Genomic DNA, 22,257 nt, shown 5'->3' with positions numbered 1-22,257 from the left:
CACTGTATGACAATATACAATGCTGATAAATACTAAGATATTTTTTCAATCAATTTATGAAGACTTTATCTTTATCACAATGTCAGCACCACATGGCAATGGTTCTCAAACTAGGGTTTGCAGAGACTATCCAAAAGGCCTACAAAACAAGTGCAGTGATCAGCAAGGCTGTGGGGGTTGAAGGCCATTTCAGCGACTGCCCATCGATTCCACAAGCAACTTTTTATTCATTCATGCGATGTGGGCATTTCTGGCTAGGCCAACATTTATTGCCCATCCCTAATTGTCCTTGAGAAGGTGGTGGTGAGCTGCCTTCTTGAACCACTCTAGTCCACGTGGTGTAGGCTCAATATGACTCCTCATTACAGCCAACATACTTGAAGTAAGTGAACAAGACTGCAACATTTAGGAAGAAAACTGAGATTTGGAGAGCTAGAATGAGCAATGGAGTTTCAGATATGTTCTCAGGGCCGGCTGAGTTTCTGGATGCGCCACGGCAATTGTCCATGTGCAAGAAATGAGCATTGCTCATTTTACAACGTTGGCTGAGTTCCTCAGTAGTTGTTTTGAAAATGTAAACAGAAAAGTGCAATTGGGTTTGTGATCCATTTTCAACATTTGATAGACATCTTGTTGCCTCAGTGGAAAACCATAAGAGAAGCTGGTGGAACTGCCCTATGCTCACTGGCTGCAAATCAGGAATGAATGCCTTCCCAGTTTTGGTCATCTGTGTTGTATGTTGGTTAAGACTAGCTAAGGAACGACTGCAGCGATGTAGGGATGTTTGAGTAATAATTGGTTTATTGGGTGAACATAACTATAAACAGGTATATAAGACTACAGGTGCTACTCAGTCTGAGCCATGAGCATTCTCCTTCTTAACTCTTGGTCAAATGTCTATTACATCATCATGTGGGCATTAACCCTTTCAACCCTGAACACCCTAATATTACAATCTGCTGCTGTGGAGTACGCAGAATTGGTCAAAGAAGCAATAAAAATGTTGCAATCTTTCCCAAAAATGTATATGTGTAAAACATCATTTTCTACTGTGACAACATAGAAGACAAAGTACAGGTCCCATCTGGAAGTGGAGAATGATATACGAGTAACATTGTCAAACATCATTCTAAGGACAGAGAGACTGCTATGAGAAGCTGGCACACTCATTTCACAGTCTTTATAAAAGCATTGCTAAAATATTCTTTGTGTGCAGCACTTTCATATTATGGGTATTATATAGTATTATAATTTAGATGGTGGGGGTCAACTAATCCAATTGAAAGGCATCCTTGAATCAAAAAAGCCCGCTTTAAATGATGAAAGCTCTATCATAATGTAGCTTTTTAAACCAAATATCATATGATTAGTGTTGCAATCATGACTATAATTGTTATAGGGTGATTTCTTTTGGTTTATATATTTGAATGGAAAAATTATTGCTGATTCAATGTTATGAGCTAAACTGTAATTTTGCTTATATCTGATCAATAAAAACAAAAACGTATTCAGATGAACAACTGAGTAATGATTAAAAGATAAAATACGCACAGTGATCTTCTTTCCCTGGTGTGCGTCCATTATTTTGACATGATGTGATTCTGATCCACTGCTTTTGACTGACAGATGAGGCCTGGTCTCTTGAAAATGCCCATTGCACATGTCAAATGCAATGATGTCATCGCCTTCCCTGGCAACCACTCCACAGTTACACGATACAGCATAGTGGCGGCTGCCACAGTCCCACTGACGCACATGGACTTCAAATTCTCGCAAAAGGCTTTTGTACAGCACAAAAGTCCCAGTTTTATGGTTGTCATAGCGTCTGCAATACAAGGACACATTTGTTATATTTTGGGACTGTGTCTTTAATTTAAAGTAAAATGATGGGGGTCATGTGACCTCTTCTGAAGTCTGCCTGACAGCAAGCCTGGGAGGTTTGGCTGTTAGAGCTTAAAGGGGGCCCAGATTGTTTTACTGAGAAGAAAGTGCAAGGTGTTTATATTTGGAGACAGTGGCAGCAGCCTGTGTGCTAACAATGGATAGATTGTGAAGTCTGAGTTTTCACTCCCAAGTCGAGAGTGCAAAGTTGAGAAAATCACTGACTCCACAAACCCAACTCAGGAGAAAATGCCCCGAATCTTCAGATATTCTTTCTGAGGGGAGTGGGTGCGAATAAGATTTGGGCCCGCCAACCCCAGAAAGACTTCAGGAGCAGCCACCAGGGCTGTTGAATGCTGAGGCAGGTGTTTACCTTAATGCTCTGGGACTTTATCCCAGTTACAATAAAATTAACAAAACAAAAAAATAAGCCCTCTAGCCCTCCATCGCTCACACCCATTCACCCCACCACAGACTGCCCATTCCCCATCCATGCCAACTAATGTCAGCTCATGCAACCCACCCACAGCCTCATGGCCCCTTATGTCCTCTATGCCAACCCTTGCCCCCGCTCATACCCTTGGCCCTTTATAACCCCATGCTAACTTAGTGTCAACTCATATCAACCCATGACCTCCCACAGCCCTTTATCATCCGTCTGCCAGCTGAATGCCACCTAAAACCAACCTACACCACCCCCCCCCCACCCACCACCCTTTGATTTATACCCTCCATGCCATCTCATTCAGTATCCACCATGGGAAGTCCTTAGGAGCCATGGTAAAATGAAATAAAGTAAAATTCTAAACATTCATTGCAGACTTCATTATGTTTACAAAAGCACTCTCGCTGATAACATTTAAATCCCTCAAGTGTTTACTAATAACATTTAAATTCCTTCAAGTACTTAATCCCACATGAATTTATACATTTGTATTCATAGCGCCACATCAAAAACAGCTACCATTTGGAGCTGTCAACCAAACTATGAATTTACAGGCCTGCCACTGAGGTAATGGTAGGTTGTGGAAGCAGTCAAAGGCAGCACTAATCCTTATGTCAACAAAGAGTGAAATAGCAAGCACATGTTTTTTTTTTTACTGCTGGCTGGGTGTTTGTTTTCAAGTATTTAAAGGGCATGGGGAATTACCCCACAGTAAAACCTGGTGGTCCTCCTCCTCCTTGGTGAGCAATGTGCTGCCTCTAACTTCTGTCCTGGCACCTTCCCTTTGGCCTCACATCGGTCACACTCATGTTGCTCTATGGTGCAAATGTGTCAATGTGCCATCCCCATTTTGTAACTTCTTTGCCACAGTGCACACTCTTCCCTTCTCTAGCACACTCCCCTCCCTGCCACCTGGGCGCTGAAGCACGAGGGACAAAAATATCCGCCCTTCCAAGGCCACAGGCCACACCCTCCAACTCCCTTGGGTGTCAGCCACAGACCTGTGATATAATTTCTGGAAGTTTTGCATCACTTGGCATTTGAAAGCTATCCAAAAAGGTACCTGAGCTCCCCAAGAGAGTAGCTGACCTCACCAAAGAACTCAGGTAGATTTAGACCTTCTTCTCAAATGTATAAAGCCCATGAGTTGTGTTTCAGAAACCTGGGTGATGAAGCTTACAACTAACTGAAGGCAGCTGCACTTTTCAATGTGCCCTCCCACCCTGGTGAAAATGGTGGGTGCTGGATTCGGGGAAAGGACTTCCAGAATTGGAGGTTTGGTGCCATTTTAGCTAAGGGACAGAGCCCTTTCATCTCCAAGAAAGCCCGGGCCCAAGTCTCCAAAGTCCCAGAAGTGTTGAGAATGTTGGGTTGTAAACAGTTATGCTTTAAACTCTCTATTTACTTACAAGATAAAAAAAGTGTTGGGATCTCAAGGATAGCTAATCAGCATTTCTAATTGATAAAAGGCCCATGCAATTCACACTACCATGGAGATAGTCTTTGGACACCTTCCACTACTCTTCTTTCATTTTACCCATTCACAGTTTTACCTAGTTTACTATGGACAGTCTCTGCTTCATCCCAACTAAGTCAGCTTTACCTAAATTTAAAATCTTAGTAGCTGGTTCCCATTTCTCCCTTTCAAACACTGGATTGAACCTGTGTTGAAATGTCCAAGCAACATTAAAGAAATCTGGCTCATTACTTATCACTAAATTTAATGTGGCATTGCTTCTTTTTGGCTTTAAGACACATTGCTTCAGAAAACTGTCCGGGACACATTCAGGGAATTCATAACCTGTTTGACATGCTACTCTGCTTATCCCAACCTGCATGAAAGCTAAACTGCCCCATTAAAATCATGCTTCCTTTGATGCATATGCTTGTCTAAAACCTCTGCAATCTACCACTTCATTGCTGCTACCAGGGGCCTATACACAACTTGCACTACATTCTTAAATCCTTTTCTATTTCTTAATGCTAACGTAACATCTTCACTGCCTAAGTTATCTCTCATTATATTCTCTCTGATCATTGAATAATTTTGCTCTTAATCACTCCTTCCATTTTTCCTATCTTTCCTGCACATGCAGAGTCCTGGTGCCTCAGCTATTTCTTTAACGTTAGGAAAAAAGTAGGAAGAAATTTAAGTTTGCTTTTGATTTTAAGCACTTCCTTAACGTCACAAGGGGCAGAATTTTACCCTTGATGGGCAGGCAGGCCCGACCGGCTTGGCAGCGGGCGGGCAGCCGATTGGCGCCGCCGAAGCAGGCCCCATCGCCATTTTGAGTGGGCGGTCCAATTAAGGCCCGCCCAGCAGGCTGCCTGATGGGAAGCGCTTCCTGTGAGGAGGGGGAGGGATTTCCCCAACTGTCAAAGTGCGCTCTTTCACACATGCGCACGAAAGAGCGCACATCTCCCTGAGACTAAGTGCTGTCTCAGGGAGATCGGTGAAAGCTTTATAGACATCAAAAATAGAAAAATAAAAAAAATTAACATGTCCCCGTCATGTGACAATGTCACACAAGATGGGACATGTTAATAAATATGACTAAACCTTATTAAACTTTTTAAAAACAGACATGAAACCACATCCTTCATGTTTTTTCAGAAGCTCGCTGGGGCTCCTGCCCTGCCCGCCAGCCTTAAGGTTGGACGGGCAGGGCCTTTAATTGAGTTGACTTACCCTGTCAAAGGCCTCAATTGGCCATTGACAGGTCGGCAGGCCCGCAGCTGATTTCATTGTCCGCCCGCCTTCCGGAATATTTAAATGGAACGGGATGACGTCAGGGGTTTCTCCCCTGCGTCATTTTCACTTCAGTGAGCGGGCCCCACCCCCAACTCGCCGACGGAACAATTCTGGCCAAGGGGTTGCCCCAAAATTCAATCTGATACCTTTTAATTGTCACATTCCCTTTAAATTTGACATACAATAATTTTCCTTTCACATCACTAGCGTTTTCCCGAGACACATCTTAGTTAGCATCTGGTGCTGCTAATAAATAAGCAAATAAGCTGACAAAAGAGAATTGAATGCCCTATGCCCGTGACTTTTTAGGCTGAATTGACACCAGTTCTTAACTATTTAGAACTGACGGGTCTGAAGCAAAAGTAACCCTGCCCAGCTTTGTCGAACCCTTTACAGTTCAAACTGACACAATCCTCTCCCTTGCCCCTCAACTCTACTAGCATTCTTCATCTACCCTTCCGGGTAAAGCTGATATTCTTCCTTCACCCTTTCTCCTATTTAAACTGTCACTCTTCTGCCATCGCTATCCCCTGCTCCAACTCCCTTCAACAGATATTGTAATTTTCTCCTCATCCTCAGTTCAAACTCTTCGCCATATTGAGCTCTTGCTGTTAAACTCCTCTCCATCAGCCAATGTGGACCTTCGCCTTTCTTCCCCACCTCCCCACTGTTGTTCTCAGCTTCTTGTCCCTCAATCATTCTAACTGACACCTCCAGCTTCTCTCTTCTGCCTTTCTAACACACTATGCATCTGGGAACAGATGGAATGCAGATTTTACTTTCTGCCTAATATTACGCATGGGGCAGAAGTTTTTGCTGAGTGGGGCAGGCATCCAGCAATTTGCTAAACCTCATCCAAGGGCAGGATAAAAAGGGTTAGCAGCATTGCCAGTATGAATAGTGAGGAGTTTTGGAGACAGTTTGCTATTGGTTGCTTATTGGTGCTTGGCAGCTTCAACTCTGTTCGGGGCTTCATTCTTAGCATTTCCAGGCTTCATTTCAGGGCTTATTGGTGTCTCCAAGGTCCCTGGAGGATTCAGACCATGTGGACCCTTCCAGGTATTAGACAGCCTTCTGTTACCCTGGTAATGGAGATTGTGCTCTCCGTTGATGGCACCTCTTCTGCGGAGAAACAGGGGAGCAGAAGGGCGAGGAGGCCAGGTGTCCCTATGCAGCTTCCAGGGGAGGGACCTGCGGGAGGAGAGGCACAGGCGCAAGGGGTATGGAGCCAGCAAGGCCAAAGGGGCCGCAGAAGATGCCACCATCCTGCTGCCAGGGTTTACAGGCAGCGATGCAGCTACCTCAACATGTCTGAAGGAGGTTCCGCCTCCAGGGAGACCATGGCATTCATTTGTCAGATGATTGGGCCTGAGATTAGCCCCATCTATGTGGGTGGAAGCCCCATGCCAGTGGCTCTGAAGGTCACCGTGGCCCTCAACCTCTATGCCTCCGGTTCTTTCCAGGGGTCAGTGGGGGATCTGTGTGGACAGTCCCAATGAGCTGTCACAGTTGCGTGAAGCTGGTGACTGAAGCTTTGTTCAGGGGGGTTCTGACATTTCTTCTTTACTGCGCAGATGAGGTCAGCCAGGCCGAGCAAGCCAGAGGCTTTGCAGTGATTGCTGGGTTCCCCCGCATCCAGGATGCCAGCGACTGCACACATGAGGCCATCAAGGTGCCAGCAGCTCAGCTGGGTGACTTTGTCAACAGGGAAGGCTTCCACTTCATGAACATGCAGATAGTGTGTGACCACAGGATGCGGATTCTGCAAGTCTGTGCACGGTATCCTGAAAGCTCCCATGGTGACAAGTGGGGAGCTGCGTCTCACGCCAGGCAGGCCTTAATTGGCCTGCCAGCGTGATATCACAGTCGGCTGCCTATTGCGGGCAGCAGCCCGTTTCCCGGCCCACCGACCACACCCGCCTGCCGAACTCAAAATTCTGCCCCTTGGCTGTAATGGAAAGTAAAATTGGGTTGGCTGCAAAACCAACATTTCTAACATAAAAGCCTGGTAATGGGCATCCTATTAATGGGAACAGTTGGTTAGACACTAATTAACTCCCTCCATTCCACAGGATTTGCAAAATATAAACGATGGGATAAAGGAACATTTTTTCAGTAGTGAATTATTAGTCAAGTTTCTATTAGAAGCTTCTGTAAGATAAACAGCCCATACTTACTGGTTGTAATGATAGTGTTGAGGCGCTCTACTATTAAGTTCCACATACACTTCAGCTCCCACGAATTTGTGTTCAACTTAAAAACTCAATATTGGGTGGGGTGTAAAATTAGTGTTCCACCTGACCCTCTGGGTTTCCCACCAGTCAGTTAGGTTAAAATTGTCCCCATCATTACTGTCCCCTTCCCTCTCATTTTCACTGGCATCTATTTCCGTTTTTACCTCAGTGTTACTCCTTAATTTAGCTGCTCTTACAAATCAGAGTGATTCTGGTCACAGCACTGTGTATGCAGGAACTGTTTTCTTAAGAATTCCCATCTGCAGCATGCAGCAGCTGGGATCACTTCTATTGGCAGAAGCAGGACTTTAGGGATGGGGCACGGTGGAGACGGGATGGTCCATGCTGTCCTTCAGACTGATCCCCCAAAATGCTGATTGACGGCATGTCTCCCCCAAAGGGACAGTAATAATCCCCAGATGACAACTTTACAACCCTTTTCTTCTAGTCTCCAAGCAATATGTTTCAGCCTCGCTTTGAGCATCTAGATTTGCTCCTTCTCTGTATTATTACCTCTGCATATCCATGTCTGATAATCACAATTTAACCTTTGGCAGACATGTCACTGCTCCATTAATTTTATCTTCAAAACAAAAGTAATTGGGCACAATTCACACCGCTGAGTCTCCGGGCATTTCTCCTCCGCAAAACATTCTCTCTATACCCACTAAGGCTCAGTCTTTTATTGAACATGCAATACTTCAACGCTCTTCTGATTTGTCTGTTTTAATTACTTTTCTTAGTATAACACCATTGATCATTATTCCATCAGCCTTTTTCTCCAATATCACTCTTCTCCATTGTCTTATAGCTGTCTTATGCAAACTGTGCATTTATATTCAGCTATCAAAAAGTAAAAAACCTCGTGCAATGCATATATGCATTCATACACATGCATAAACTTATATTCACTCACACACAGATCATTTACATTTATCATGGGGAGAATTTTCTCCCCGTCAGGCGGGCTGGTCAGGAACGGGTGTGGAGCCAACTGCGGCCTGTGATTGGCTGCATGCCGCCATTTTACGTGGGCGGGCCCAGCGTGACGCGCACCCGGAAGTGCTCAGCGCTACCTGTGCGAGTGGGGGAAGGAGGGAGAGTCTGGGCCTGCGCTCATGCATGCACGCGAAAGAGCACAGAAATCTCCCTGAGGCATGGAGCTGCCTCAGGGAGATTAATTTGATTATGAAAAATTGAAAAAAAAATTTTTTTAATTTTCAGACATGTCCCCTCATGTGACAGTGTCACGTGAGCAGGGACATGTCTATGAATTATAATAAAATGTTTTATTTAAGTTATAAACCCTTCTTGAAACCTCATCCCGCCCGTGGATGAGGTTCCATGAAAAATGCGAAGGCCGCCTGGGCTCTTCACCTGCCCGCCAACCTTAAGGTTGGACAGGCAGCCCTGACAACTACTTTGACTAGGTAATTAATGGCCTTAACAGGTCTTTGACAGCTCGGTGGGCGTGCAGGCGACTCCGATGCTGAAGATCGGAATGACACGCGGTGATGTTGGGATGCACGCCTGACATCACCGTGCGTCACTTTACACGTCAGCGTGCAGGGCCCGCCCCCGCACACCAAACAGAAGATTCTGGCCCATCTTTTTCTTCAACATCGACCAAATAAATATCATTGAAAACATTCACTGTTATCAAATAGTTCTACACTTTGAACTGCATTCATTATAGTCCTGAGAACTTGGTCAGTACCTGATGGAAAATTTCATATATGAAAGTTATGAGTGGGTAGCCCCCTCTTGTTACTAAAGTAGATACAGGCAGTTTAAATCAAGCTGAGAAAATTGGGTGATCTGAATATGTCAAGTTCAAAGAGTGAGCACATTTACAATTCTTAGCTGTATGTAGCAAGTCAAGTCAGGCTAAAGATTCAGCACAAACTGATTTCAGAAAAAAAAATAACAATCTAAGTCATATTATTTCATGTTAAGTTTTTAATTTAAACACAAACTCACGCAACAGTAATGCATGTGGAACCTACTAGTAGAGGATCTCAACACAATCATTACAACCAGTAAAAATCTTGCAAAAACTTCTAATAGAAGCTTGACTAATAACTCACTTCAGAACAACATGTTCCTTTAACCCATCACTCATACTTTGCAAATCCTGTGGAATGTATGGGAGTTAATTAGTGTCTGACCAACTGTTCCCATTAACAGGATGCCCATTACCAGGCTTTTATGTTGTGAGAAACAGCAACTCCTCCAGGGGAGTTTTGAACCTCAGCTGGAATTTCTGAACAGCTGTGACAAATTACAGCATTATCTCAACACAAATCTAAACAACTTTGCTATTCTGAAACAACCCAAACTAATACCAAGATCAGCCTTATGCTACTATAGCACAGAAACAATGAAATTCATTTTTTAATGAGGGGGTAGTAGTTTTTATTTTTCAGGAGAGCTAAGCCACCAGCCATTTTAGGCTGAGAGGTTTAGGTTGGTCAAAATCTAAGGTGAACATAAGGTTTTTTTCAATGTTTCCTTCCGCATTGCTAATACAGTTTAGGAAGTCTCTATAGAACATAAGGACATAGGAAATAAGAGCAGGAATAGGCCCCTCAACTATTCAAGATTGCTCTGTCATTGAATGTGACCATAGCTGATCTTCTACTTCAACTTCACCTTTCTGTATTATCTCCACTCCCCTAAACTTCCTTAATATTCAAATACCTTTGGCTTGAATATATTCAACACCTGAGCATCCACAGCCCTCTGGGGTAGAGAATTCTAAGGATTCACAACCCTTTGAGAGAAGCAATTTCTCCTCACCTCAATCTTAGATGGATAACTCCTTATTTTGAGACTATGGTCTCCCTGACTTTGTTAGCTGTGGCTGTCGGTAGCACTTTCACCTCTAAATCACAAGGTTCTGAATTCAAATCCCACTCCAGTACTTCAGTATAAAAATCAAAGCTGGCTCTCTTCTGCAGCATTGAGGGAGTGCTGCGCTATCAGAGGTGATCTTTGGATGAGATGCTAAACAATGGCCCTGTCCGCCCTCTCAGCTAGAAGTATAAAAATCCAATGGCACCATTTTGAAGAACAGCAGAGGAGATATCCCCTGTGTCTTGGCCAGTATTTATCCCACAATCAACATAAACAGATTATAAAAGGACTCGAAACGTTAACTTTGTTTTTCTCTCTCCACAGACCTGTCAGACCTGCTGAGTTTTTCCAGCATTTTCTGTTTTTGTTTCAGATTTCCAGCATCCTCAGTATTTTACTTTTATCTTAGTATTTAATTCATTGCCACTTCCCTTCCAGGAATGCCTACCTTGAAGAAGTACTACTCTTCTCTCCAACAGGGTTTCCATTTGTCTCTTTTGCCCTGTTCGCCTTCATTGCTTTCTATTTCCCTCCTAGTGTTTGATTAATTTATCCGTAGTTTTATCCCCCCTTCTATCCCATTTTCTATCTATTTTTCCCCTCACCATCGCCCCCTCCCCTAGACCATCTCCTATAGGGCCATCTGTCACTTGTTCCATGTTGTTCTTTCACACAGTGCTACCCTTGTTTTGCTATAATCACATTCTGCTTTCTTACCTTTATGCCAATGTTAGCACCATTTTTTAGCACTAACCATCACCATTAACAAAATATTTGTCCTTTGGTTCATGACATCTTTGTCTATCCCTTCTTTATCCCCCCCTATCACTGGCCTTCTATCCAGCTCCAACTGCCCCAACCCCCTTAAACAATATTAATTTCATCACATCTCCACTTCTCTTCAGCTCTGAAGAAGGGTCATATGGACTTGAAATGTTAACTCTGTTTTTCTCTCTCTACAGATGCTGTCAGACCTGCTGAGTTTTTCCAGCATTTTCTGTTTTTATTTTGGATTTCCAGCATCCACAGTATTTTGCTTTTAAACAGATTTTCTGGTCATTACCACATTGTTGTTTGAGGGAGCTTTCTGTGCACAAATTGATTGGCTCTTTTCCTACATTACAACAGTGACTAAACTTCAAAGTATTTCATTGGCTGTAAAATGCTTTGAGATGTCCAGTGGTCAAGAAAGGCACTATACAAATGCAAGTGTTTCTTTTCTAGGCTCCCCAACCAGGGGAGAGATCCTTCCAGCATCTACTGTCATATCTTCTTACCTATTTTCCCAACCTACCATAGCCAACTTGCCCCTAATACCTATGCAGTTTGCTTTAATCAGATTTAAGAACTTCATTTTGCACTTAACTATATCACTCTCAAACTCAATGGGCAGGACCTTCCGGTCAGCGAGCAGGGGCGGGGCCCGCTCACCGATGCATAAAATGACGCAGGATGATGTCGGGTGGAACTCCCGACGCCACCCCGTGTCACTTCCATTTTCAGGTTGGCAGTGGCGCAGCTGAGTCAGCTGCGTGCCCGCCAACCTGTCAAATGCCTATTGAGGCCATTGAAAAATGAACTAAAGTCATGAATGGACCTGCCTGTCCAACCTTAAGGTTGGTGGACAGGGAGCGGGCTTCGGAAAAAGCATGAAACCTCATCCACAGGTGGGATGAGGTTTTGTGAGGGCATTTAAATTTTTATTAAAGGTTTCAATGAAAGTTATGGACATGTCCCGACTCATGTGACAGTGCCACATGAGGGGGCCTTTTCAGAGAACTTTTTTTAACATTTCTATTACAAGTTTTAATTCTGAGCCGATCTCCCTGAGGCAGCCCTTAGCCCTGGGAATCCCTCCCAGCCAGCACAGAGAGTGCATAACGCTTCCGAGCGGACGTCACGCTGGGTGGGCCTTAATTTGCCGGCCCACGTAAAATCGGGGGCGCCAATCGGAGGCACGCCCACCCGCACCTGCTCCTGCACATGCCCTCACCCTGATGGAGGGAAAATTTTTCCTTATATAAAATTTGATTATATTATGATTTCAATTCCCAGAGGCTCCTTTACTATCAGGTTATTAATTAGTCCTGTCTCATTGCACAATACTAGATAAAAATAAGCTTGTTCCCTACTTGATTCCCTGACATACTGATCTGGAAAATTATCTTGTGCACATTTGATGAACTTGTCCTCTACACTATCACTTCAAATTTGGTTTGCCCAGACACTATGAAAATTAAAGCCCCCCTTTATTATTGTTCTACTCTTATTATGTGCACCTTTAATTTCCTGATTTATATTCTGCCCTACATTACAACTACTGCTAGGTGGTCAATAAACTATTCCCACCTGGTTTTTCTTCCTCTTTTACATCCTTGGTTCCAGCAATCTCCGTCCTGATTTTCTGAGGTAAGACCCTTTCTCTCTACTGCCTTATCCCATCCTTTATTATTAGACTACCTCACCTCCCCTTCCATATTCTCTAACTCTTCTAAAAGCTAAGTATCCTGGAATATTTAATTCCCAGCCTAGTCACTCTGCAGCCACATCTCCATAACGGTTATTAAATCAAACCTATTCATTTCTATCCCTGTTATTAATTCATCAATTTTGTTGTGAATGCTTCGCACATTAAGTTATAACACCTTTAGATTTATCTTTTTTCAATTATTCCCTGATGTCAGTGCAAAGCTGAAGGCAATATATTTATAGAAAGAACAGATTGCATAATAGCATTTGTGCATTCAGGATCATCTATTTTTTTCACTCTGTTATCCCAGCAGTCACAAATATATGCTTTTATATCAAATAATGATTTTGAAACCACTGACTAGAAACCCGAATTGATCTTTTTAAAAACTGAGACGAAAGGCGACTTGAGCTTGCAGTCAAAAATGGTTACACAATGTGCATCATAGTACGTTCCACATCCCAATCTATTGAGATAGAGATACCATATCTGCAAAGACCCATCAAGGACCAGTGGAATATGAGTGAGCAACATATCCTGCCTCCATTAGCAAGGTATCAAGGCAATTACCTGACATATTTGAATGCTGGAGACGAACCATTAAACCCAATCGCTTGGAAAATGGGACCCTAGCTGAGGAGGGGGGTTTCCAGACATGAATTATCGAGCTATGATGGGAATTCTTTAAACCCAATCACTTGGGCAACAAGACACTGGCTGAGAAGCGGAATTCCCAGACATGAACAGATTAAGTTCCAACAGGAAATACACTAGTAATGGTCATGTTTGAGTCATAGGGTCACAGTCATGTGACAAGCCTACCCTGTGTGTGTTGGAGCTTCAGCTTTCTTTGCAGTAAGAGGACAAACAGCTGAGATGCTGATGAGAGAAGACACAAGTGGGATCCTTCTTTCCTCCCAAACCTACCTTACAAGCTTTTGAAGCCTGTTTCCTGACTTTGATCACCTAGGGATGCCTTTGCAACAGACAGAGACTTCTTGAAAGAAATCAACCCCACATTACAGTCTCCAGAAGGAGAAAAATCAGCTGGCTATGTTGTTAAGTCACATCCATAAGAAAAACAGTAGGACCACCAAATTCATCCTAAAGTCAGCCAAGTATACCCCTCCTATTTCTCTAATTCGATAAATCCATCTTTCCCTACCCTGGTGGTGTTTGTGTGTGCAAACTTTGAGAGTATGTGTGTGTGCGTGTGTGCCAGGTTAATAATGCTAATCTCTTTCTTTGTTAAACTCAAGAAAACCTGCCCAATTGGTTCTCTTCTGATCACAGTGTGTGAACAGTTAAACACTCACTGTAATGCCAAGTATATCCTTTTCAGAAAAAATCCTGTTACAGTCAAATGAGGAGTGAGGAAAGAGGGGAGTCATTCGACTCCTTGTCACCTGATTGTAACACAATCAATATGTAACCTTGTAACTTATACATTTGATGCCAAAATGTTTAGCTAGGGCTTAAAAAATTTGGTTTCACAGGAGGATTTTCACACAGCTCTAGATTGCTGTATCCAAACCAACTCTGATAAACCCTTGACCCCAGTAAGTGTACGTTATTGAAAAGACAGCTGCTCCAACTGCATCCATCTGGGACAAGAGGGGGATTTGCTGTAACAGAAACAAAAAATGCTGGAAAAATTCAGGTCTGACAGCATCTGTGGAGAGAAAGACAAAGTTAACATTTTGAGTCCGTATGACTCTTCTTCAGAGCTAAGGGGATGTAGAAACGTGGTGAAATTTATACTGTTTAATGGGGGTAGAATAGGTGAAGCTGGACAGAAGGCCAGCGATAGGTGGAAGCAAAGGAGAGATTGCAAAAGATGTCATAAACTAAAGGTCAAAGGGGTGGGAATAGTGGTGATACTGGCTAAAGGAGGTGCTAATGGTGACACTAAGAGTAGAAAGCAGAATGTGATAATGACCAGACCAGGGTAAGTACTCTGGAAAGAACAATATGAGCAGACCACAGATGATCGTAGTGTGGGTGCGGTGGGGGGAGGGGACGCTGGTGGGAAATAGATCGAAAATAGGTTAAAGTCTGGGGATAAAACAATGAGTAACAATGGAAATATTTTTTTAAAATAATAATAATAAAAATGGAAAAGATAAAAAATTATATTTAATTTAAAATAAAAGGAAAAAAAATGAATATTGAAAAAAGGGGACAAAAAGGCGGGACGATGACAGCGAAAGTTCATGATCTGAAGTTGTTGAACTCAATATTCAGTCTGGAAGGCTGTAAAGTGCCTAATCGGAAGATGAGGTGCTGTTCCTCCAGTTTGTGTTGAGCTTCACTGGAACAATGCAGCAGGCCAAGGACGGATATGTGGGAATGAGAGCCGGATGTGTGTCGAAATAGCAGACGACAGGAAGGTCTGGGTCATGCTTGCGAACACACGGAAGGTGTTCCGCAAAGTGGTCACCCAGTCTGCATTTGGTCTCTCCAATATAGAGGAGACCGCATTGGGAGCAGCGAATGCAGTAGGCCAAACTGAGCGAAGTGCAAGTGAAATGTTGCTTCACTTGAAAGGAGTGTTTGGGCCCTTGGATGGTGAGAAGGGGGGAAGTAAAGGGGCAGGTGTTGCACCTTCTGCGATTGTATGGGAAGGTGCCGTGGGAGGGGGTTGAGATGTTGGTGGTGATGGAGGAGTGGACAAGGGTGTCCCGAAGGAACGGTCTCTACGGAATGCTGACAGGGGGGTGAAGGGAAGATGTGTTTGGTGGTGGCATCATGCTGGAGTTGGCAGAAATGGCGAAGGATGATCCTTTGAATGTGGAGGCTGGTGGGGTGAAAAGTGAGGACAAGTGGGCCCTACCTTGGTTCTGGGAGGGAGAGGAAGGAGTGAGGGCAGAGGCGCGGGAGATGGGTTGGACATCGTTGAGGGAACCCCCGCCGTCATCCCACCTCATTTAAATATTCAGGAAGGCGGGGGGACAGTGCAATCAGCTGTCCGCCAGCCGACCTGTCAATGGCCAATTAAAGGCCCTGCCCGTCCAATCTTAAGGCTGGTGGGCAGGCCAGGAGCCCCAGTGGGCTTCTGAAAAAACATGAAACCTCATCCACTGGTGGGATGAGTTTCGTGTCTGTTTAAAAAGCTTAATAAAGTTTTAGTCATATTTATTAACATGTCCTATCTCGTGTGACATTGTCACATGAGGGGGACATTTTAATAATTTTTTTATTTTTCTATTTTTGATGTTTATAAAGCTTTTACTGATCTCCCCGAGACAGGACTTTGCTTCAGGGAGATGTGCACTCTTTCGTGCGCATGTGTGAAAGAGCACAGTTTGACAGTTGGGGAATTCCTACCGCACAGGAAGCCTGTAAGACCCGCCCACTCAAAATGGCAGCAGGGCCCGATTCGGCAGCGGCGATCGGCTGCCCGTCCGCCCATCAAGGGCAAAATTCTGTCCTATATATTTCACCACATTTCTACTTCTCTTTAGCTTTGAAGAAGAGTCATACGGACTCGAAACGTTAACTTTGTGTTTCTCTCCACAGATGCTGTCAGACCTGCTGAGTTTTTCCAGCATTTTTTTTTTTTGTTTCAGATTTCCAGCATCTGCATTGATGCCTTTATCTTAGGGGATTTGCTGCATTAGCCTGAAAGACAAACATGTGTCTTCCAGCAACAACAGGTCCAAGGGGTATAGAGTCCAAGACTTGGTCATATCCCTGACTTTCAGATAAACCCACACAACTGAGTTTCAATTTCAAATCCTCAGACAGATCTTTCATGGGCTTGAAATTTATCTTGAATTGTAAAGGGCTGACCAACAGTGACGGGTTAGCCAGCACCTTTGCCACGGCTCCCACAGGCGTCTCTTTCCTTTTTGTTTTTAAGTACATTTTAAAAACTACTTCATCTCAGGCCCACCTGCACCGATATAAACCAGAGACTGGGTCCGTGGGCTGACTTGGTAGGATGTGACAGGCCTCAATATTAGGCTCAGCACCCTATTGATGCTAAGTTGTGACCCTCCCCCTCCCCAGCCCTCTCCTCAACTTGGTGACTCTTTACAAGGCTTTACAAGGTTATAGTTTTTGATTGGGCTGCTGGGACAGGTCAGCTACACTGAAGTGTGCAGACATTCTAAGGTGACACTTGTCCAATATTGCCAGCCTCGCATCCAGCTCCCACTGCTTGGCTATTCAGCTGTGGCAGGCACATCACTCCAAACACGGTGCAACACAATCACTGACGTCCTAACTTCTCTCTTGCAGGACAAGGTGGCGCACAATAGAAGGGAGCAGAGAGGGGATAAGCACATTTGCATCTCCAGAGCCCTCTGGGGGAGATGGCTAACAGTGGCAAGGTGACAAATGTGATGGAGCCCATAGCATAACTGAGAACATTGAAGAGGTTTCTGCTTTATACCCCTTCTCAACTCCCAGCACCACCCTCATCCTGCTATATGTCATGATGAGTAAGCTGCAGATGGTGTGACCAAGGATCTCTTGCTTTCCTCTTCAATCCATTTCCCTCAACCAAACCGTCCACTTCTGATTTTCAACCCAGGAGAAGGAGCGAGAGCAACACCAAACCACTCAAGTCATTTGATCCGACACTCACAGCTACCAGCTCAGATATTGGCACCATAGCAGCTGGTAGAGAGTAAGAATCTGCACTCTACACAACGGGCTGCAGCCAAACCAGGAGGGGTTAAGGATGATTGAAGTGCCAACTCATCGGAAGGTGAGAATGCAGACACATTCTGATGCAGAGGACTCAGATGAAGACTATGGTGGGATGGTACACAGGACAATGCTGATAGGCATGCACACCAAGATGCTGGGTACACTGGCTGGCCTGTCACTGTCAATGAACTTGGAGGAGACAGGCTTTAACACAGCAAAGGCCAAATCCAGGAGCTCAGCACAAAGCCTCCAAATATACTCCAAAGTACTTAGCTACAGCAGACATCATTCAGAATGACCTCACCTGTAAGTTGGAGTGTCTGGCCCTTTAAGTAACGCTAGGGCTGGGTCCCGCTTATAGCTGAATGCTTGTTCTTTGGTGAGTAAGAAGAAAATTCATTCAATGGAGCTGCATGGTCCAGACTTGGAAGTTGGGTGTCACATCAGCCAGTAGGGCTGATTGACTTTATGATAGCGCCACTTCAGCTGCTTCCAGCTTACACAGAGGATACCAGCACAAGCACCTTTCTCAACATGGGGCTCCATGTAGGCCACAGAAGAAGCTAAAGGCACAGGGTACCCCACTAGGAAGTTGTTCAGTTTCTGTAACACTGTCTCCAGCAGCAACACAGAGCAAGATTTCATGCCCAACAACTTTTGTCCAAAAAATGAGAATGAAGCTTATCGGAGCAAAAGTATTACCTAATCTGCTGAACTCATTCAATTTTGCTCAATCCCATACTCAACCAAACACTGAAGTAAAAAGCGGTGACAAAATAAATATGGCAGCCACACAAACAGCAGCCAGATATGCAATATTTTATACATTAGGCGACACAGGATAACTGAACAGAAGTAAAAGTCCAACATACTCTCAAAATAAATATCTTAGTGTTTTGCAAAATTATATTCATAACATTCCTTATTGAAAAAAAAATATTTTTGGAACAGATGATTCCAGTTTACCAGGCCAGATATCACTGAGAATATGTGGAGTTTTCTTTCCCAGCTGCCAGCCCATATAAATAAGATAACTACATGTAAGCTGTCAAATGCAAAGAATAAATAATTCTCCACTCACTCATCACATTGAAAGTCTACTGCTGTACCATAGATAGCTAATGATGTCAGGCAACAATATCGCATTCCTGACACAAACTGTGTTTGAAATTAAGTCCTCCTTTCCACAGTGCAAGGTGCCAGAGTGACTTATAGCAGTACTGTTAAGTCTATAATCAAGAATGTCATTATAACCTTCTATACATAGTATAGTTTCTTTGGTAATCCAGTTTATTTTCTTTAAAGAATAGGCAGCTACCCACAGCACTAAAGTGAAGGAAAAGAGTGTATAAGAGTGGTTGGTGCAGTGGTTTGAAAACTGTGTTTCCTCGCTTGGATCTAGATTTCAATCTACCCCAGGCTACTGAGATTAAAATCACCTCTTCAACTTGCAATAAATTGAAATTGTCCAGCATGTACAAAGCAAATGCAATTGGAGGGGGACCCTGAAACCAGTGACTCTCTAAACCAGAGATTTTCAAGTCCCATCAGGAACCAGCATTGGATAGAGGGCCCTCACCACAGCTTCATCTCTACCTACGGTCACAGCCTCTTGGCATGCAACTTACCCCCAATTCAGCTTCTAACCCTATCTTCAACACAAAGTCTGCCTCTTCCACTTCTGTAACCTTGTCCACCTTTCCTAGTACTTTAGCTCATCTGCTTCTCAAACCCACATTCATGCCTTTACCACCTCCAGACTTGACTATTCCAATCCTCTCACCATCTTCCACCCTCCGTGAACTTCAACTCAACCACATCTCTGATATTCCATAACTTATAAAGTCTTTGAACTGCATCATGCATTACACCTGTTCCGCCCTCACATTACATCACCCTCCTTCCACAACCAAACTCCATTTCTGTGACTCTGGTTTCAAGTATATCCTTCCCTTTCCATTATCTCACAATTGGTGGCTCTGTTTCCAGCTGCCTATGTACCCCATGTTCCAGAGTTGTCTTCCTAAATGCCTGCACATCTTTACCTGTCTCTCCTCCTTTAATATCTATCTTAAAACATTCACCCAGCTTTTAGTCACACCTTACATCCCCTTCCCCTGGTCGGTGTCCAGTTTTTTTCCTTACATCTCATTGAAGCACCTTGGGATGTTGCTGTTGTTGTAAGATAAAAATATCAAACTTAGTGCAGCCTGAATGTCGTTCTGATTGTAGTTCTTGGCAGGGACTTTACCTTTAGTGATAAATGTGGCGACATGCTGAATTCATTTTAATTAGAGTTCAGATACTGATTTCTGATCAAGAGATGAAAAATAAATCACTTTTTCTGATCTGAATATTCAAAGGGTTGTAGTCGTAGTTTAAACTATCAAACTGAAGACTGCATCAATAGGAGACATCTCCTGTAACCTTGTGGTTTATCTATTGTGAATGCTTTGTTCCACCCAGCTGGCAGCTATACTTTTCATATGTTCTCATCTATTTCTTTATAAATTCTAAGTAATTATTTTAGTTGCTGTAGTCTGCACAATTTTCTCTGCAGCTTTAACTTGCACAATGGCAACCTGTATTTGTAAAGCTCCCTTAACATAGTAAAACATTCCAAGGCACTTCACAGGAGGGTTATCAAACAAAATCTGGCATCGAGCCATGTAAGGCAACAGCAAGACAGGTGTCCAAAAGGCTAGTCAAAGAGGTAGCTGCTGAGGTACATCTTAAAGAAAGAGAGGGAGAGAGATAGACATGTGCAAAGGCTTCTAGAGGGATTTCTAGAGGTAATAACCGAGGCATCTGAAGGCACAGTTGCCAATGGTAAAGTGATGAAATCAGAGATGTGCAAGAGGCCCAAATTAGTCAGCACAGAGATCTTGGAGGATTCTAGGGCTTAAGGAGATTACAGAGACAGGGAGGGGGTCAGGCCATGTAAGAATTTAAAAACAAGGATGGGAATTTTACAACCAAGGCTTTCCTGAACGGGGATCCAATTCAGGTCAACAAGCACAGGAGTGACGGGCACTAGACTTGGTGCAAAATAGGATACAGGCAGCAGCGTTTTAGATGAAACAAGTTTAGGCAGGGTGCAAGGTCAGAAATTGGGCAGCAGAAGTGAGTCTTATAGTGTTGCTTGATATTATGTTTAATCCAATAAATAGATGACTGCAAGAAAGATAATCATTCATTTTGAGAGTAAATACATTTACAAATTCAGATTACTGAAAAAGTACAGAATTTCAGTGGGGGACTCCACTTCAGGGAATTGCCATTAAATCACTGGGAGAACATATTTACATAAAACCCCCAAATTGGCACTCCATGACTTGAATTTTATGCCACCTACCCCTCCACCAGACCCTGGGAATGGCAGGCCAGGGGGTGAGGGAGGGATAGTATAAAATCGGATGGGATGATAGGGGGCTGTACCCATCACCTACCTGCCTCCTCTCGTATTTTACCAAGTAGGTGACAGCTTGCCTAATCTTGGACCAAGTGAGGCCCTTAAGTGGCCATTCCTCCTCCCATTGTCACTGGTATTTTACCAGCAACAGGGAGCGCCCACAGTCTTCGACCTTGGAGGGTCGCCTCTAGCTTAAAAGGCTGCCCCGCCCAGCTTAACCTCCCCCTGGTACAATTGTACACCTCTCTCCCCACCCTGCCCTCCTGGGGCCTACCTCTTTGGACCCGGGCAAGGCTACTCCAATTACCTTCTACGGGCTCCTCTATGGCTCTTGGTCGGAGACAGACTGCAGTCCCAGCAGCAGGCATCACTCCCAGTTGGCCTCAGTTCTTGGTGCCTGGACATCCTCCCACATGGGGAGGAAGCCAAGACTTCAAGCAGCTAATTGCCTCACGACCACTAAATCCAACGGTAGCTTCCAAGACTGGGGGCTGGTTGGCTCACCCCTGACCTTTCAGCTGGTAGGCGGGACCACTGCCTCTGCATAAAATCCAGCCCCTTGTATCCAACCTTCATCGGCAGAGAACAGCTAAATTGGCAGTACCTGTTACTGGAACCAGATACTAAAAAGAAGAATAAAGTCCCATTCCCAGCAATGGCATCCTACTCCTTGATGAGCACAGAAATCATCACAAAAAATGACAAGGTTGATGCTGTTAAAAACTGACCTGCCATCAAAAGTAATAATATGGGGATCAGTGAAAGAATAACAGTTTCCCGTTGGGATGTCTTGAACAATCACCTGTATAAAGAAAAATAGATAAGAGAAATTACTGAACAGAGTATATGAGTAACTATTAGTATTTCCCACTCATCTGAATTTACTAACGATACGCAAAACTGAATTGCCAACTATATCAATTTAAAATAACAAAGGAATCTGCAAATAAGTCTTTATCTAGTGCAAGCTGATGGCTTTTCCATAATTTCAGTTCTTTCACCAGCAATACAATTTTGGTTGAAAGCAGTCTGCTTCAAAGCATATCCTATTTTAAATTCACGCAGTTCACGCAATTAAGTATACAGATTCTACTTTTATTGGCATATTGCTCCCATGCAGGTAAACCACTGCACAGCTGCTCAGGAAAACAGTCACCAGGAAGCATTTAGGTATATATCTTCTGTTGTTTCTTTACTGTCTAAAAAGCTTGCACAAAACATGTCTCTCTGTTTAACACAACCGACGATGAGTATGCAAGATGTTCCTGCTTAAAATGTTTCATGCACCAGTTGAGCAGAGCTGGCGCTGTTAAACATAACAGCAGCTGGTTACATTCAACAAAACATATTCTGCTCAACAGCACTTTAAATATTTAGAGCTTCCATTTTAAACAGGAGCATTATCCACTCTGAGGAATTAAACCCTGCCTGTTTAGAATTAAAGTTGAAAACGCACTCACTGAAGCGGTGCTGATTGATTTCAATGGCAGATCTGTCAAAACGCACAACCTGGTTTCCTGCCCAATTTAAGTTGGCAAGAATGATATACAA

General features: G+C 43.7%; 1 protein-coding gene across 2 annotated transcripts in view; it reads right to left on the bottom strand.

Moving 5' to 3' along the window:
* The window catches only part of LOC121285190 (von Willebrand factor D and EGF domain-containing protein-like), a 311,018-nt gene that overhangs the window by 169,944 nt on the left and 118,817 nt on the right, over window positions 1-22,257 (bottom strand). For both annotated transcript variants that reach the window (XM_041201452.1, XM_041201453.1), the window contains exons 9-10: window positions 21,435-21,508; window positions 1,552-1,825 (exon numbers count right to left, since the gene is read on the bottom strand). In XM_041201452.1, coding sequence (XP_041057386.1) covers window positions 1,552-1,825; window positions 21,435-21,508 — 348 coding nt within the window. The remainder of the gene's footprint in view (window positions 1-1,551; window positions 1,826-21,434; window positions 21,509-22,257) is intronic.

The sequence above is a fragment of the Carcharodon carcharias genome, chromosome 12, assembly GCF_017639515.1.
Source record: "Carcharodon carcharias isolate sCarCar2 chromosome 12, sCarCar2.pri, whole genome shotgun sequence".
Lineage (NCBI taxonomy): Eukaryota > Metazoa > Chordata > Chondrichthyes > Lamniformes > Lamnidae > Carcharodon > Carcharodon carcharias.
This window is presented reverse-complemented; position numbering and strand designations above follow the sequence as displayed.